We start from the raw sequence: 18624 nt of genomic DNA on the forward strand, positions 1-18624 counted from the left end.
TCATTTTTATTTTTGTATTTATGGAATGTTTTCATCAGTTTAAATCGATTCATTCAAAGGCTGAAGCAGGTTTATATTATATACATTTAAAAGGTAATACGATCAATAAATGGCAGTTCCTAATTCCTTTTTCCTGTGTAGATTTTGACACGTACGTTTGCAGCGTGATTTCTTTAATAGTGTAAGCGATCCAGAGATGATGAAAGTGTGTCGGAGAATTTGTTAAAAGTGGAAATCGCTGTAATGACACGCATGTCCTTGTTTCTTTCCTTCAGAAAATAAGCACTGATTAACAGCTTGATGTATGTAACATATTTGTGATTGATTTGCTTTGGGTACGTATAAGTACAATAATCCGCTTTGCCACGCGTATTTTATTTGAACAGATAAATACTTGCTGTTGGAGATCATGTTATTACATGATGCATGAGTCAAAGGAATCATGTTATTTCACTTTGATTTATTCTTTCGTCGTAAAATTGTGATCGTTAATATCTTTTTCATTAATTTTCAAGTGCCCGCGGTGGCTGTGGTAGAGCGTTCACCTCTGATGTATGGGGTCCATCGTTCGATCTCAGCTCGCACCAAGTGAACTTTGTGATGGGCGAACACCGTGTGCGTGGGTTTTCTCGAGGTTCTTTAGTTTCCTCCCACTTTCTTCATTCCACCATACTGAAATTGACATTGATGGGTTCAAAAAGACTTGCAGTATAACGCACCCATTCCCAATCTCCTATTGTTCTGTAAGGGCATTGAGGCATTAAACAACAGCTAGTTTATTTGTGGTATCTTCTGTTTCGTTTGTATTTTCTGTACTTGGAAGTTTCGGTCTATTAATAAAATTCATTAATGTTCTTTACAGTTAATTTTACGTCATAAGGTGCTATATATTTGTGTGAAATTGTAACTATGTATATTTCTTGTATTTAAATATCTTTCTTTTTGCGAAGGCTATTTATGTACCTGCTGATGACTTGACTGATCCCGCTCCTGCCACCACCTTCGCTCACTTGGATGCCACTACGGTGTTGTCCAGAGCCATTGCAGAGTTGGGAATCTACCCTGCTGTAGATCCATTGGATTCCACATCTCGAATTATGGATCCCAACGTCATTGGACAGGAACATTATGATGTAGCTCGTGGTGTCCAGAAAATTTTGCAGGTATGATAATGTGGCATTTCAGACAGATCTTAGAAAATCATTCATTGTAGTACCGTAATACACGGATTTCAATTATAACGGAAGCTATTAGTCATGTATTGAAATTCAGCTAATATTTCTGTACAATAGAATAATTTAAATTTTGATAAATTTAGGAAACTACAGTGAAACTTGTCTTGAGTTCAATTGAAAAATGGTCAGTTTAGACCAGATGGCCAATAACTTACAAAAGAGAATATTTTGAAGCAATAGCTATTATACGTATTAGATACAACATACACATTGCTAGTGTAATAACTAGTTATTAACTACCTATCATTTTGTATCGTAAAGCGCTCATGGTTATATGGTTAGCGTGCGCAACTTTGGGGTAGGACAGATGTTTTAATTCCCTGTGAGAGCTCATTTGGCTTGATTCTGCGTTCATCTATAGATCTAAATATCAGCCTCGGCGCTGAAAGTGATTTTAAGCTCCGAACCAACCTACCAACTACATAGTACATACGGTAATAGAAATTATTTTTGTAGTATAAGAACATTACTTGTAAGAAATATCGATCTGAGTTTACCATTCGCACTGATTTAAATGTTGGAATTTCAATATGTTAATTACTTAGAAACAATACGGTACATTATTTATTCTATTCTGCCTGCCAATTACAGTAGGTGCAAATAAAATTAGTTTGGAGGAGAAACTGGAATTATCCCGTCTCACCCCAAGTTTTAGTCTGGATTCCCAAACAGATTTTTTCTTACAGGGATTTGACCAAGGACTGAACGAGTTGTGCGTATTCTGTTTTTCTGTTTACGCTTTGCAAAAAGAAATCTATCGTTATTTATTATAAATTTCTTGCAAGATTTTCAGGAGAAAGAGGCTTGGAACATGTGTAACAGATATAAGACATCTACATCTTTAAATCAGTGTGGTCAGTGGTAGAGCGTTCACCTCTGGTGCTTGGGGTCCCGGATTCAATCCCAGCCCCCGCCAAGTGAACTTTGTGGTGGACAAACACCGTGTGCGTTGGTTTTCTCGGGGTTCTCCCGTTTCTTCCCATTTTCTTCATTCCACCATTTCATTCATTACTCATGATCGTCTCCTTTAGCCTAACCGGCATAACCGGGGGACATAAAACTCAGATTTTATTGCATTTTTTAAATCAGTGTGGACTGCTGTAGTGTGAAAAATGAATGGGGCCTTTTCATACACGCGGAGACATAAGAAATATTACATAGTACTATACCTCCTATAATTTTGGAGAAGTTACACTGTGGTCAAATTTTTTTCTTCCATAGGTTAATTGACCTTCCAGACACAAAAGATGTTCACAATGATTTGTAAGAAATTAGAATTATCTCGTATGTTCTAAATGTTCAGATGTCTAACATACAGAGGTAAATTTAAGCGATCAATTTAGAATAATAATTAATATCTTACGGAAAAATGCAGTTCGACAACAATGAGGCCAAGTTAAGTGGGTAGTCAACTTAGAGTTAACAGGTTTTACTGTGTATTGAATAAATCAGAAGTGTCTCAGTGATTAGGGAATATGGTTAACGTCCTTTAGGCTTCTTTCAAGCGTTTTCGTCAGTAATAAGATAAAAACCGTAGATCTTATGGTTCGGATCCGACGTAAAGGGCTAGGTTCATGTCTCATATAGACCACTGCTGAAAGGGACGCTAAAGTCAAATCAAATCAAATGAAATTGACAGGCCATGAAAAAGGCACTAAAAGCGCAAGATTGCCAAAAATCATTCTGTAAGCCACAGGGTTCCATCAATTCAAACCAATTTCTAACATCTGTAAAGGTATTAGAGCCTGTCTATTCCACCTGAGCCCTCGAAAACTAGGCGAACTATACTTCGACTTTACTCCCGCAACCCTCTGGCGGGCGGGTAAAACCCTCCCTGTGGTTAGGGAAAAGAAGTGAATGACCTCAGCTATGTTGTCAATTTGTCATTCAGTCGCTTGGTCTTGACGAGTGAAGATCGTAGATTACTCTTCTACGTACATTTGCACATCTAGAAATGTTTAGAAATGATTTCAGTCGGTTTATGTAAATTTAGAACATAGTCAAGAAATAATCTAGGTATTCACTGTTACAAATTAGCCATTAAATGAAAGAAATCAATTGGAACTTCCTATTCATTTTATTGTAGTAAATTCTTGTTCTTTTCTGAGTTAATTATAAAGGATCATAACAAAGGTAGTATAAAGTATCAAAGATCCTGGGTTCGAGGACCGTGCTGTCCAAAGCATAACATTCCAGCCTTGATTGACAGCATTAATATGTAGCATAAGTATTACACAGTGTAATTTCAAGTGTACCCAGAGTCATTCGCCATGAAGACGAATTTCGAGAGAAAGCGATATTAAGCTCCCTATCTATTCCAGAATACAATGGGCCAACGTCATAATGAGACCTGGTTAACTTTCTCGAATCACCTTGATTAATCAGTTATGCATACTGGAAATATAAGACTTACATAATTACAACCATTCCTACACTATAAAACAAAATGTAACGACGAGTAAAATTCGCGACTACACAAAGTGACTTAGAAACAAGTACACTTTGGCCTTAAGTTAATTCAGCTAAGTGAGATAAGTCTCGGAGCTAATTATTTACTTGCCCTACAGACCACAGATGGGTCTTTGCGGGTTACGATAGACTGCGGAGAGATCCAGCTCACGCATAGGTGTGAATCGTACTGCTTCTCGAATGAACTGAAACAAGTCGTTATAAACCATACCAATTCTCATCCACATTACAAACCGTAACTTGGACCCAACTACGTCATAGCCCTGTAGCCTATTCCAGTTTGGCCAAAATATTATTTTTGATATTTCTAAACTCGGTCACCGCTTTCCATCCATCTTGTAATGAGGACGCTCAGATGTATTTCCGTCGAAGAACCAATTTCTTGTTTCTTCCGACTGTGACGTAACTCAAAGACTGTTAGATGGTGGTGTCCCTTTTCTCTACTGGAACGTGGTAACTTAAGAGCGGCTAATAAGGCAGAGCACACCGAGGTCCGAGAAATAATTCATTGTGGCAACACTTCCGCATTTAACAATTGAAAGATCTCGGCCGCACAAACTTGTCCCTCCTCTTTCGAGAGAGGTACTAGAAATCACATATCGACAGCAGCGCCAGAAGGGGCATAGGTGAGATAGAAATGCTCTAGTAACTATCGCATACGACTTTGTTAATCAAATATTAAGTAGTAGTAAGTGTTAAATCAAAAGCAATGTTACGAACTTGACATAATCCCATTAGCAGCTGTGTATTTGTTATTTATGAACTCTCAATAAATACGTATTTTGAGAGTTCATAAATACGTAAATATATATACGCATCACCGATTGGGCTCGGAAACTAGGATACTTTTCGTAATAAACAAATTTTTAGTTTTGAAAGGCACTTCCTAAAACTGAACCCGGTCTTAAATATGTGAATTTTCAAGGGTACGTATAATCTCTTCGTGTCAAGGTGTGCGTTGTAGCATATTTGAAGAGAACGGGGTGTAGCTGATGTGTATGAAACATCGTACTTGTTTTCAAAATGATACTATTGATTATGTACTCGGATTGATTTGTCATGCTCTTGTCTGAAGCTACAAAAATATTGGTGATAATTTATAAATGAAAGTTACCAGGGAACTGTACGAATGGGGCACTCGAGTTGCCGGACGAGGTGCATCACATGTGAAAGAGGATGTAAAAAGATGTCCATATGCAAAATTGTAGCGGCTGAGGGCAACATAGACGAGCGTGAGAGGCGGAAGAAGTGGGGCCTACAGTGGGACTTAATAACACAGAAATATGCAGAATCACACGTTTCGCTCCCGAATGGTGAAAGAAATGCATGTGAAATGTATAGGAAGTGGAACATGAGAAGAGGTGCTATATTGTGGGGGATATGGTCATCATGGGCGCCATCTTGAAAGTAGCCATCTTGAATTTGAATTCAAAATGTTAAATCAAAAGTGGGGCATGTGGTATATCAATTAAGACTGAAATTTTACCAGAAATTCATTGGTGTGAAAACTGCTATTGTAACTGTCTTGTGAATTAGAAAAAACGAGCAGGTAAGAAAGCGCACAGAGATGGGTAAACAAATGTCTCATACCCATGAAATAAACCTTAAGAATAAAAAATCCAAAGGTAATTAGGTTGAGGCTGACGACAGTTTCTGATTCGTATGTATTGTTTGTTACATTACAAGTCTACAATGATGGAATTTTGGCACGTAGGGCTTTGAACACTGAACAATACAAAGAATGTCGGAATAAGTGACTGATATTACAATGCTGTGACTTATAGACGTAATTGGTTAAAATTATCACATATTGTAATATAAAATGTTGTAAATGTGGTTCCTTGTTGCATTACATTTCAATTGCAATTTCAATGTAGATCATTATAAACTCTGTGGCTAGATGCAAATTAGTTGTGCGTAAGAAAAAGAAGTTACAAACGATAGAGGTCGGAGCAGGTAATACAGAACCATCGACAACATTCTGTGCTAACAGAGAGAGACTGCGCGAGCGATATGAATAACTGACGTGCGTGCTTTCTACGTAGCCGGATACCTTGAAGAACATCCGGGGAAATTCCAAACTCCATAATGACCTTTTGTTTTGATTCTGACATAGCAGCAAATTGTCAGGAAGATCAGTGTACTAATCCCAGATTCGTCAGGTGTGCACACTGCGAAAATGTCTTTTGCTTCCAGCACATTCTTATCGATACCCTCCACATCAACTATTTAATAGACTGCCATGGTATCTTTTTTCGCCTATATTTATTTGTAATTGCCTATATTATGATTCATGTTATTGTATTTTAAACGACTCACGGTGTAATGAAATGTGTTTTAGGCAAGTACGTATATTGTTCACAACCATACAGCAATCTTTATCCCCTTCAAAATTCCCAGTGAATTGCATGTGAACACACTTTTTGTACTCTTATAGAAGTGCATCTAGTGAGTACATTCTGCGAATGGTTTAGATAATATGGTTTTCCACACGATCACTGTCATATGCGTACAGTATATCTTTTTGTCATGTACTCTTTACTGGACAATTGACTTATACCTTAACAGGCCTCAAATGAAACATTGGATATGTAGCCTATGTCCATATATCCCCTCCAGACGTTGTTCCATGTTCGTATTTCTTAACTCACAATAAAGAAACTATAAAATTAATCGCACCAATGCATTTCTGGTAAAATTTCAGTCTTAATTGATATACCACATGCCCCACTTTTCATTTAACATTATGAATTCAAATTCAAGATGGCTACTTTCAAGATGGCGCCCATGATGTCCATATCCCCCACAATATAGCACCTCTTCTCATGTTCCACTTCCTATACATTTCACATGCATTTCTTTCACCATTCGGGAGCGAAACGTGTGATTCTGCATATTTCTGTGTTATTAAGTCCCATTGTAGGCCCCACTTCTTCCGCCTCTCACGCTCGTCCATGTTGCCCTCAGCCGCTATAATTTTGCATATGGGCATCTTTTTACATCCTCTTTCACATGTGATGCACCTCGTCCGGCAACTCGAGTGCCCCATTCGTACAGTTCCCTGGTTAGACCAAGTGGATTCACGAAAACGATTAACTTTTTAATGAGACATTTGTGTTTGAGAGTTTAAAATTGCTATTAGTTTTATTTTTAGTATAGGGTTGATGTGGAAATTAATCTTCCAATGATCTTGCCTGCTAGTAATAGAATTGCATACGTTATACTTTAATCATTTTTGTGAATCACTATTAAGAGTGTTTTACATATGTTTCCAGGACTACAAGTCTTTGCAAGATATCATCGCTATTTTGGGTATGGATGAATTGTCTGAAGAAGATAAGTTAACTGTAGCCAGAGCACGTAAGATCCAGAGGTTCTTGTCACAACCCTTCCAGGTAGCCGAAGTGTTCACAGGCCACCCTGGAAAGCTGGTACCATTAGAGGAAACTATTAAGGTATGTGAATGTCAGAGTATAGTTTGCAGATTGGCTGTCGAAAATAAGTGACTTCTGTGACAAAAGGGAAATTCAGCTTCTGTTGAATCCACTGTTCGACCGTGTGGACATAAATTTACTGCAGCTAATTGTAACAATGTAGTCTCTTTTTAATCTTTCAAAGGCAATATGCTTTAATCATATGTAGGAAACTTGAATACTGTGACGTAAATCAAGATCTATCAATTGAGCTAACACTATTTACATTCCATCTATGGGGAAGAATACATGACATTTCAGTTTTTTTTTCTTCGTATTCTTATTAAATTAACAAAGGCCACATACAAGTAGCTTAAATAGGAAAGTTTCCCTGTTGTAGTGAGGAAAAAAATCGTCTTTCAGCAACACTTCATTACAAGAATACACTGCGTTCACAGCGTAGCTAACCATTACATAGTTTACTTGATGACACAAATTAACGTTTAAGTGTTTTTTTTTTTTTTTTTTTTTTTAAGTTTGACTTCATAAACCCCAACTTTTGTGGTTAATAACTCAGGAACCAAAGATCTGCACATGAAAATTTCATATTCATACTGAGCAGGTCCAGATCTACTTCCGTGTCAATTTTGGTCAAGATTGAAGTCTGTAGATCTCGTGCTATGACTGTTCTTCTGATTGATTTTGTTAAAAAGAAAAACTAAGGTCAAAAATGCCAGAGTTGTCAAACAAACCAGTTTTTATTGAAAAAAAAACAAAAAAAAAAAAACCGGTTTTCCAGTTTTTTGGTTTAAGCTTTATATATATATATATATATATATATATATATATATAATATAAAATTTGCACTATGTATTTATATCACATATGGACAGAAATAAGTTTGTTTCGCCTTGGCGTTTTATGCAACAGGGTTATGCTGGAAGGGGTCACATAAGCTTAAAGTAGAATCCAAACAGCTTCTCGGCTAACATCCGAGTGAAATTGTCCTCCATTTGAACTCGAAACCGGGACTAATTGGCCACAAATGCGATACGTCTGCCGACTCACTCTCGAAGGGTTCCTGATAAAAATACGTTGTACTGATCTTTACATACTTGTTTATCTAATTGTCAGTCATTTCAGAAGGACAAAAAGATACAGTTGCACAAGTGAAACCATATTCAGAATTAGATGTGGACAACTTCAAAATATTACAGAGTACAGAAGAACTAATTTACTCCAAGTTAGTTCATTACGACTTTTATTAGTCCAAGTTAAAGAAATACGACGACTTAATTTGCATATCAGTAAGGAAAGTGAATAAAGATACGAATTACTTTAGTCCACTTTGGCTCTGATCCATTTATACATAAATAGATGCCAAAGATACTTCTGATTTCAATAAATGCCTCTCGAGGAGTTTGTATGACCCCCTTAAAAAAAGTATGGCATTTCGATGTATTTTATCAATAGTAAACATTATTAAAACGAAACAATATTTAGAACTTATCTTTGATTGCAGTTGCATAACAATAATAATAAACTATAAAAAATCACAAAAGAAACGTTCATAAACTTATATAAAAAAAAAAAGTTGCCTTTGTAGTATAATCTCTTTGAGTAATGAATGGGGAATTTGTCTGAATATAATACGAATAATATACGGGAATGAAACGTGATAACTCACAAATGTGTGTTCATCAAGTTTCGTTTTTTAGTTTAAACCAGTTGGGTTTAAAAAAAAAAACAAAAAAAAAAACTAGCATTTAAACCAGCTAATCCTGAAAAATACTTTTTAAAATGTCAATTTTGAGTGGTATTTTAATCACAGAAAATCACCTTTGTAAATGAGATAGACTATGTATATAGTCGCGGACCAACCATTGATATAAACCTTGATTAAAATGTTTATGGTCGGTCAGTTCAGTTAAATAATTAACTTTAACACTTTAGACCAGCGGAGAAGGCGAAGTCAATGACTGGCACGTGTGCCTTTGGTGCACGTGGTTCCGGTGGGAGAGCAGAAAAAAAAAAAAATCAGTTATTCACTTTCATTAATCATCAGTTTTCCTCAGCTGGGCACAAACGTGGGACGATAAACTGAAACATTTCACTTCATTTCAACATTTTCAGCTGCCAAAATACGTGTACTGATGTGTGGACAAAAACATTTCACTACATTTCAGTTAAATTTTCCTCACTTTTATTTTGGTTATTTAATATTTTTTTCTCATTCCTTGTGAACGGCTAATCTTGCATTTCAATTTAGGGGTCATGGTGGCTCAGTGGTATACCGCTTGTGTAGTGAGAGGAATTCCTGGTTTGATCCCCGGTCATAAGATTTTGTGGTGGACATTATTCATGTCCGTGGATTTTCTCGAGCTTTCCAAGTTCCCTTTCATATTTCACTTCCATTAATCATCTGTCTTCTTTAGTGTAATAATCGTGGTCATAAAATTCAGATTGTTTTTCTTCAATAACTTCTGTGGATTCTTCCCCTTTTATTAGACTTACAATGTTAACATCTTAACTAGGAATTCTGTCTTTAATGTCTTTCTGGTATGAAGAATTTACGACAGAACTAAAATTGTAGACAAGATCGGTGGCACTCACTAAAGATATAGATCTTAATACAAAGAAACCATATGGTTTGTCGAATTTCTGAGTATTATAGTAGAAAAAGCAGAGGTAATCATTGAATTTGGCGCCCTCGATTTACTAGTACACATACAAAAGTGTTCCTTTTTTAGATACATGAGTAGGTACCTCAGTTTTGGAAATTGTTTTCCACAACAATGATGTTCATTGTGAAGCCCTTATAATATCGAGCCTCGAGTCCTACCATGCACGTTGGAACATCACGATCGATCTATGTAATTTCTTCTGTGATGCGTACCGGTAGCTTATTCATGTTAGGTGGTAAGGGTAGCTTGTAACACATCCCTATGAAGAAAGAAAATAATAATAATTTGGAGAACGCGTAGGGCGAGGAAGAAGTTTACTACCGACACGACCATATGAACAATCTGTTTGGTAGTCACTTCTGAATGTGAAAGAGGGTTACCTCGTCTTATTAGGAGATGAATGAAGCTTAGGATGGCGTATTTTAGCTGTGGAAGAAGCCATGTCTGTAACATCCAGGTGCGAGGAATTACTGTTACCATCTCCACATCAGAAAAAGGAGCCGTATACCTTCTCATGGGTTATATTACAAATACGTTCAGTTTAGTCCCGATATGATCAGACATACTAGGCATGTAGATTTTCCGTCCCTCCAGATTCGAACATGGGGCTTATTCACTCTACCCGAAATGTGGAAAGAGGCTTTGTCACTGAACCCTAGTGATTCCATATCAGTTTCTATTATTTTGCATGCTGTCGAAGAAAGTCTGACTGTTGATTTTAGTTATCTGGGTGTAATTCAACTTGAACTATGAGGATTTTTAATCAGCAGACAAGCTGAACTTGTGCTATCTACATAGCGTATCATTCTGCATTTCTAAAAATACCTAAACTGAGAATGGCCGAAGTTGGAGCTTTCAAATTGGAGGAACGATCGTTTGAAAAAGCGTAATTTTCCTTCTCGTTATTTCTTTGCCTTAACAAACACCCTAGCGACAGTATTATTTAAGAGTTCAAAACAACCCTTAAAACGTTGAATAGAAAAGTAACTTTTTGTTGTTGAAAATTTCAATGAGATCTAGCAAATCTACACAAATTGGATTATATTAGTGAAGATGGCATGTTTCTAGAGCTGTTTCCGAGATCTGATCGTCGATAGGAATTGGCCACACACAAATGCAACCCTTTCATTACAGATAAAGTATAGTTTTAAGTTTTGTAAAACCTGTTTTCCTTGTCTGTAGTACTATTTTGCAATTTATAATGTATCCACCTATTCTTTAATACTGAAAGTCTTGTGCAATAACCTTGAAATTTGATTTGTTATTTTTACAGTATCTTTCAAATTAATGAAATTCAAAACACCTGGAATAATTTATTTACTTACCAAAATTCCGAATTTTGGTCACGGGTAATAAAATAGTGATAGTCTTTTGACTATAACAAAGGTAGATCCATTTGGTACTTACTAGGAGTTTTGATGTAATTTACGAGAATAAGATATTATGAATTGGAGTCATTTGTCTTACGACATTTTTTTCATTCTAATATATATATATATATACATAGGAAGTTGAATTTTTAAATCTTAAGGAAACTTAAATCAGGAATTTAAGTAGCATTATTTAATGAATTACCAATGGCCAGTCACCAGTGACACCTTGTTACTTCAATTAAAGGAGAAATATACACTAAAATTTTGCAGAAAATAATTGTGAAACTAACTTGCCACCAAATAAAATGGTAGTAAACTGTATTCCTAAGGATATTTCGAATAATTAATCGAGTACCCATTATCAATACGCATAATGCTGCGTATTTTATAGATACGGATGTTATCCTTTCGATTTCTTTGGTACTAAACACCAATGTTTTGTGTATTACTAGTTTCAGTCCCAGCGTTTATGAAGAAACATGAAATCCTGATCTGTTAATGTTAATTCGTATTTCAGGCTAAAACGTAGACGAAGGTTAACTTTGCATCACATGGAGAATACTACCAAAAAATGCATTGACGGTTGTTACCAGAGAAAGAAAAAAAAGAAAAAAAAGATGGGACTTTGTACCATAGGGCTAAAATCTATTGCAATGGCTATTAAAGTGCCATAGTGATATTCTGATGTTTCTATCTACTCTTCTGGAGGACCTTTCCTTTAGTAACTGATTTTTTTTTTTTTTTTTTTTTTTTTTTTTTTAATAATCTTTTGTATAGGCCTTATATTCTTCAAAATGAATTGAAAGCGTAGAGAAAATGTTTCAATAAAATTGATTTAAGATAGACGTAATTAGATTGTATTGAATAAAATTATGAAGGGTTTGCTATTGTAATGAATAGCGTAGTGTGAACAATTATAAAAAGTAAGATTTTTCATTGAAGTCGTGTTATAGTACTGTGAATGTTTTTCTTAAAACATTTAATCTATAATAAAATCGAGAACTGACTAAAATATTTATAATTTCAGGGCTTTCAGAAAATTTTGGCTGGAGAATTGGATCATTTGCCCGAAGTTGCATTTTACATGGTAGGTCCCATCATTGAAGTAGAAGAAAAGGCAGAGAAACTTGCTGAACAAACTGGTTAAAGGAAGAAGCATTTAAAAGTGTAAATTTCTTAACCTGTGTAGACATTTAGTGCTCATGTACAAACTTAATGAAAAGTTTGATGGTGATTAGACTGACACGGGAAGGTTGTTGTAAGTGCTGCTGATATGAACATTAAAAATGCACCATTTTTCTTTTTAAAGATTATTATTATTTCTTACGTGTCGAAAGTTTAAAAAAGAAAATTCAAATCCTATCAAATTCGTCAATTGGCTTTCAGCAGTGGTGTGTAAACAAAATGTGTATATTATGAATTACCAGTAAAAGTCGAAAAATAAGTTTATTCTTTTCAATATCCAAACACAAGACCTATCTTAATTTTTAATATATTTTATTGTTCAATTTCCTAGAGCTCTCGATGTGTGGGTTAACAAATACAGTGCAGCTCGGTAAGTAATTATGATGGTGAGATTGCAGATTATGAAAGCCAATATGAATTTTGACTTGATTTAATTGTAGGTTAGTAAGTTTGTCAATATATAAAAAGATTACTTAAAAAGAATAGATATATTATGATATAGATATTAAAAGTGTGTTAGTGCCAATATTTTAGACAACTTTTTTAGCGAAAAGTCACTCTTGTGTAGTAGTAGCCAACAAACGTGTATATACATACAGATCAAAAGTTTGTAAGCAGTTAGTTTTTTCGTATGGTGAAAGAAAACCATTCTATATGGAACGTAGCAGTTTCTTGTCTGTAACACATGAATCATAATTTCTAACCACACACACTAATTCTAGAATTAAATGATTTTTCCCCACTGTGAACAGTTGTTGGTTTAAGAGACTTGCTTACTTCTTGCTAAGTGCAGCACGGTTATGTTTAAAAAAACAAGTCAGGTAGGATTGTGTGATGCTAGTAGTATGTAGGCAATAGTAGTGGCCAGTCGCCTATCACTCTAAATTATGTAGTAGTAATAATAGACATTTGTATTCTATGATAGCAAAAGAAAGTAAATAATGATAGAACACGCGTAATATTTATGATTTGAGGGAAAGAATGAATAATGTCGCTAAGAAAAACTTCAGATATTCGGTAAAAAGAAAAATGTGCATTAGATGGTAGGGAGGAAACTATAGTGTTCGAAGTAACTGCCTTCAACGAAAATGCACTTACATATATAAAATCAGGCAAGAGTGTAGAAATGTCTGCATTGCAGTATGGAAAGAGGCATTACTATGATGTATCACTGAATTTTCAAGAATGCAAGCATCTTGGTTAAAATTATGGCCCTACTAGTTAAATTGGAGTTCTACAGAAGATACGTCGATTTTCAGAAGCCGGAAGATATTCGTTAGATCAGTCTTTACCTTCTGCAGAACTGCATTATCGTGTTCCCTCTTATTAGTATGAAATTTCTAGCGACTCGTAGTTTTGTTCCCTTAACTGCATTAGTTTTTTCTGTGGTAGTTCTTCGCTGGTACACTTTCTCTTATCAAAAACCTAGGTTGCCTTCCAGAGTCTGTCCGAAAAAATAAATCTAGATCCTTACATCCTTCGGATCTATGCTTACAGGGAAATTATTTTCTCTCCATTCTTCCACAGAGTAACATACGCAGTCTTAAAAGAGAAATAGCCCATCTGGATCTTGACAACTAGATATATAATTGTCATATATGAAAACCATAAAAGTGCTGCTCTCTCCTCGAAGGAAAACCTTTCGTAAGATACTAAGTTGCCTTTAGTATCTTATGAAAGTAAAATCAATATTCCACATGTTCTTTCACTGAACAGTTTTGTAGGCACAATGTCCAGCATTAAGTGAGCAAGTTCCGAAATAAAACCATTTTTATCGTCCATCTTTTAAAAAAATTGAGGATCACACAGCATTTTGATGTTTACATTGGAACTGTCCACTGAAATCTAAAGTACGTTCTTCGTCGATAAACTGAAACTATTTAAACCACTAAGGAAATCAGCTTGTAAGTCACCAGATGTAAGACACTGCCCAAAATCGCTGGTATTGAATATCTTGTGGTAAATATATCTGACTACCGTATCTCAAACATAATAGTAAGTCCATCTGTATCCCTTTGTATCACTCTCATCAGTTTTTTTAAAGCAAGTTGATCAGACATAAAATTCTGAAAACGGTCTTAATTCGTAGGTGACCACATATGATGACTTCATGCATCTGATTTATTATTTGCAGTAATACTGTCAGTGAATATGAAAGAAAACAAAGAATGTAAAGAAATGATACCTATATCTAGATACTGATGCGACTTACCGAAATAAGCTCTTGATTCGACGATGCTAGTTTGTGAACGTTCATCCTTTAAAAAACAATCATAGAAATTGCATCAGACTTGAACTTATTGATTGATCAAGTTAAACTTTCCCTTTCAGCGCTGAGACGTTATGTAGTGAGCAAATACCAAACAAAACTTGTACTGAAGCAAATAAAGCATAAAATACATAAACCGTTGTGGAACCTGAACTATTATTCTGGTTTTATCCAAGACACATATTCCTAACAGGAATCAAACATGGTCCCACACGCACAGATGTTTTCGCGTTAGCCACTCAACCGTTAAAATGTTCACATGGACCTACTATTTGATGTGGAATCAAAACAATAGCACATATTCTCATAGAGAATAAAGTATCAAGCACATGATTTTCATACCATAGGCCAGACGAGATTTCCATACTTTTTTTTGGCGGACGACTTAATGAACGTCTACAACATCGCGACAGGCTTATTTTATTTCTTTTATTAATATATAAATTATAATAGAGTACAACTTGAAGTTACTATAACGTAAGGATTGAGCATTGTTGGTGCCGGTACTGTCTCAAAATTGATTTTAAGTAATTATGAAATGCTTCATGTTATTTATATCATAAAATTGCGCGATACCCTATGAGACTGTAACAATTGTGTTGCGAGGAGAGAGTGAACGGCGTCTCGGTAGAAGAACGCTTGCCTCTGGTGTGTGGACTCCCTGGTTCGATCCCCGGCTAAATAAGTTTGTGGTGGGTAACATAGTGTCCGTGGGTTTTCTCGGGTTACTCCCATCCCCCCCCCCCACTTTCTCTTTGCACCAATTCTTCCATCATTCACTTGCCTTAATCATAGTCTCTCTCAGCTTAAACTGCATAATCATGGGGCTTTAAACTAAAAAAGAAGTGTCGCGATACCGGTTGGAAAACACTTCTATAGACGATGAAACTTAGCTGTAACTTTATCAACTATGGAAGTATCTTTTGAAGATACCGTGTCTCTATTAAATAGCCTTAATTATGTATGGAATTTTACTAGTAAGTAAATAATATTAATACTAATAATGAAACAAGTTAGTTTCGTTTCGCAGTGTGAAACTACGGTAGACTTCCAAACTATACGAATTCAGTATTCAAACTTGAATCTATAACTACGGGTTGCAATCTGTAGAGCTATATAAAAGAAGCCTTGATTGATTGATTAACGTCCAGGCCAAACCGCTTAAGCTTGAAATTTGGACAGGGCATAGAATTTGAGGTAAGGTTCCACTAAGAAATGATTTTTGGAAATCGATGGATTAGGGGAGAAAGAGGGGTGCCAATTATCATAAATATTTATATCTCAGAATGTCTGTTAGACATTAAATTTGGTATAAGGGATTTTCATTTAAAATACACTGTTTTCAGTGTTTTTTGATACTTCATCTTGAAGGGAAGAAAACGTGGTGAGAAGGCAAAAGGGGTGGTAGTTACAATTATTATAAGATATTCCGCAATTTGGACATCTTAAGGTTAGAGACATGAAATTCGGTATTTGGACTTCTCATTTAAAATACGTAGACATGTTTCACAATTTTTGATATTTGCCCTAGAAGGGAAGAAAAATGGTTGGTTTGTAAGTTTTAAAATAACATGGAATATTTTGAAATTCCCCAAGAAAAAATGAAATGAAATCTTGAGTTTTACGTCCCACGGTTATGCCGGGTAGGCTAAAGGAGACTGTGATTATGAGAAATGAATGAAATGGTGGAATGAAAAAAGTGGGAGGAAACGGGAGAACCCCGAGAAAACCCACGCACAGTGTTTGTCCACCACGAAGTTCACTTGGCGGGAGCAGGGTTTGAACCCGGGACCCCATGCACCAGAGGTGAACGCTCTACCACTGAGCCACCGCGGCCCCGAAATTCCCCAAGAGTAGACATGTTATTTGAAGAGGTGTTTCAGCGTTTTTTGATTTCCTTAGATTGGAAGAAAATAGGGTAGGGTTGCAGTTATAAGATGGCCATATCTCGAAGTCCCTCAAGATTTAGAAATATGTTGATATGAAAAGCATAGGACTTCTGACGTAAGATACCACTAAAAAATTTTCAAAATTCGGAAGGGGTGATTTGGGATGTTAATTATTAAAACGTTCATATCTTTGAAGGGGAGAGACATTAAATTTGTTAACTTTATATGTACTTCCCATTTAACCCTTTGGAGACGGGCGTGGCATATATACACAACCAATCGTTCCGTTGATGGGTGTGATATGTAAACGTAGAGAGGGCAGGTGTGGTTTATAAGCCTCAGTTACGTTTAATTTGGCATAGCACTCAATACTGAATCATAAGCTTGATGTTTTTTTAGTGTGTTGATGTATTGCGTCCCCAAAATGTTAAACTAATTTGACATGTTTAATATTTGCCTTACAAGAGAAGCAAGAAAGGCGGGAAGAAAAAAGTTGGGTTTAGTTTTATTATAACGGGATTATCACATCTCTAAATCCATTTAAGCTAGGAGACGTGAATTTTGGTATTTATACTTTCATTTGAAATAAGGACGTGTTTAAGCATTTTTGATACTTTCCCCATAAGGGGGAAAAAGGTGGGAAGAAAAAAGGGGACGTTGCAGTTGTTAAAATGAGATGGCAATATGTCGAAATCTCTTGAGGTTTGAAAGTCTTTGTCACTTGTATCCTATATATATAATATACATATTAATTTCATAAATGATTGTATAGTTTTAGAAACACCAGATCTGGTTTAGGTTTAAGCTATTATAACATCATTGTTATTTGTACATTATTTTTAGTTCTATTTGCAGCCCGTGTATAATCGAAAAATATTTTTTTCTCCTAGTTTTATTGAGTTAGAAACGTTCATTGCCAGCTTCCAGCATATGTCTTGTTCCCCGCCAATTCATAGAGGGATGAGGGGTGAGCAGTTTCAGTGGAAACTTTTTTTTTTTCTGCCAGCACACACAGGTTCATTGGAGGCCCTCTCTGGGTTGTTGCTGATTTTTTTTTTTTTTTTGCCTCTGTGACGTCACGATCATAGCAGTTGAAATGAGTACAAAAGGAATCTAATGTTACACCACCATATTCTTAGAGATTCGACACCGACTGAGGTGAGGACATTGGAGTCGCTTTAGTTCTTCTGTTATTTAGTCTAGACGCTGACAAGTTTCAGCTAGGTTCCCCCATAGATACGGATAGCGTTTTGGCTGAGAGTTTTAGCTTTGATATTTGACTGAGCTCATCTACACCTCTTTCCGGAGGATAGAGGTTGTTTTTTCTTATTTATTTATTTCTCTTTATTAAGCTTCAGATCCTTAATGATCTTTATAGATTTCCTTAGAAATTTCCCCAAATGAAAATATGCTGTTTTCGGCTCTCTGATAGCTACGTATGTCTAACTCTAATGCGAGAGGTATAACGGACTGACTTCTTATTTTAACCTTTTGATTTCCGATCTAAGTGATTGTTTCTTGACGACCTGTTGAGGTTCACATAACATTTACTTAGTCAAACCAAATCCTGTTTAGTGCATTTGCTCAGTAAAGAAGTTTGAGCACGTGTAGGGATTGTAGGCCAGACAGTCAGACAAATGTGGAAGATGCTTTTAGAAATTAAGATTCAGTGAAATCACTTGCACTGGATCACATTTCCTGTGAAAATTTCAAGAGATTTTAGTGCTTTTGGAGTTTCCAGATATTCTAGAACTTTTAAAGAAAGGCGAGCAATTTTAATTCTTGAAATTGTCATTTAAGTAAAACCAGTCTCACAACTTTTTCTTAAAAAATCAATAAAATCTGAAAGAAGAATTTTATAACTTCTATTTCAATCGGAAAAGAATGAACGAGTTGAGTAATTTGCAAATGCTCTAGACGTTTTCTTAATTTCAGGTATGCTTTCTAGATTAATAAGTTTGCTTAGTCTAGGCCTATGAGCTAGAGAGACCAAGTTATGAATATGTACGTTTCACGTATTATTACTTTTAGTACTTATAATCTTTACTGATTAACGAATCAAATTTACTATTTTTAATGGAGGTCTTGAAAGAAGGGTAAGCGTTGC

At 35.6% G+C, this 18624-nt stretch overlaps 1 protein-coding gene across 1 annotated transcript in view; it reads left to right on the forward strand.

Moving 5' to 3' along the window:
• ATPsynbeta (ATP synthase, beta subunit) overlaps window positions 1-12618 on the forward strand; it is a 56096-nt gene extending 43478 nt beyond the window's left edge. The window contains exons 8-10 of the mRNA XM_081740027.1: window positions 951-1163; window positions 6980-7159; window positions 12202-12618. Coding sequence (XP_081596153.1) covers window positions 951-1163; window positions 6980-7159; window positions 12202-12321 — 513 coding nt within the window. The 3' untranslated portion in view covers window positions 12322-12618. The remainder of the gene's footprint in view (window positions 1-950; window positions 1164-6979; window positions 7160-12201) is intronic.
• The last annotated feature ends 6006 nt before the right edge of the window (window positions 12619-18624 follow it).

This window comes from Thermobia domestica, chromosome 15 (genome assembly GCF_964235325.1).
Source record: "Thermobia domestica chromosome 15, izTheDome1.hap1.1, whole genome shotgun sequence".
NCBI lineage: Eukaryota > Metazoa > Arthropoda > Insecta > Zygentoma > Lepismatidae > Thermobia > Thermobia domestica.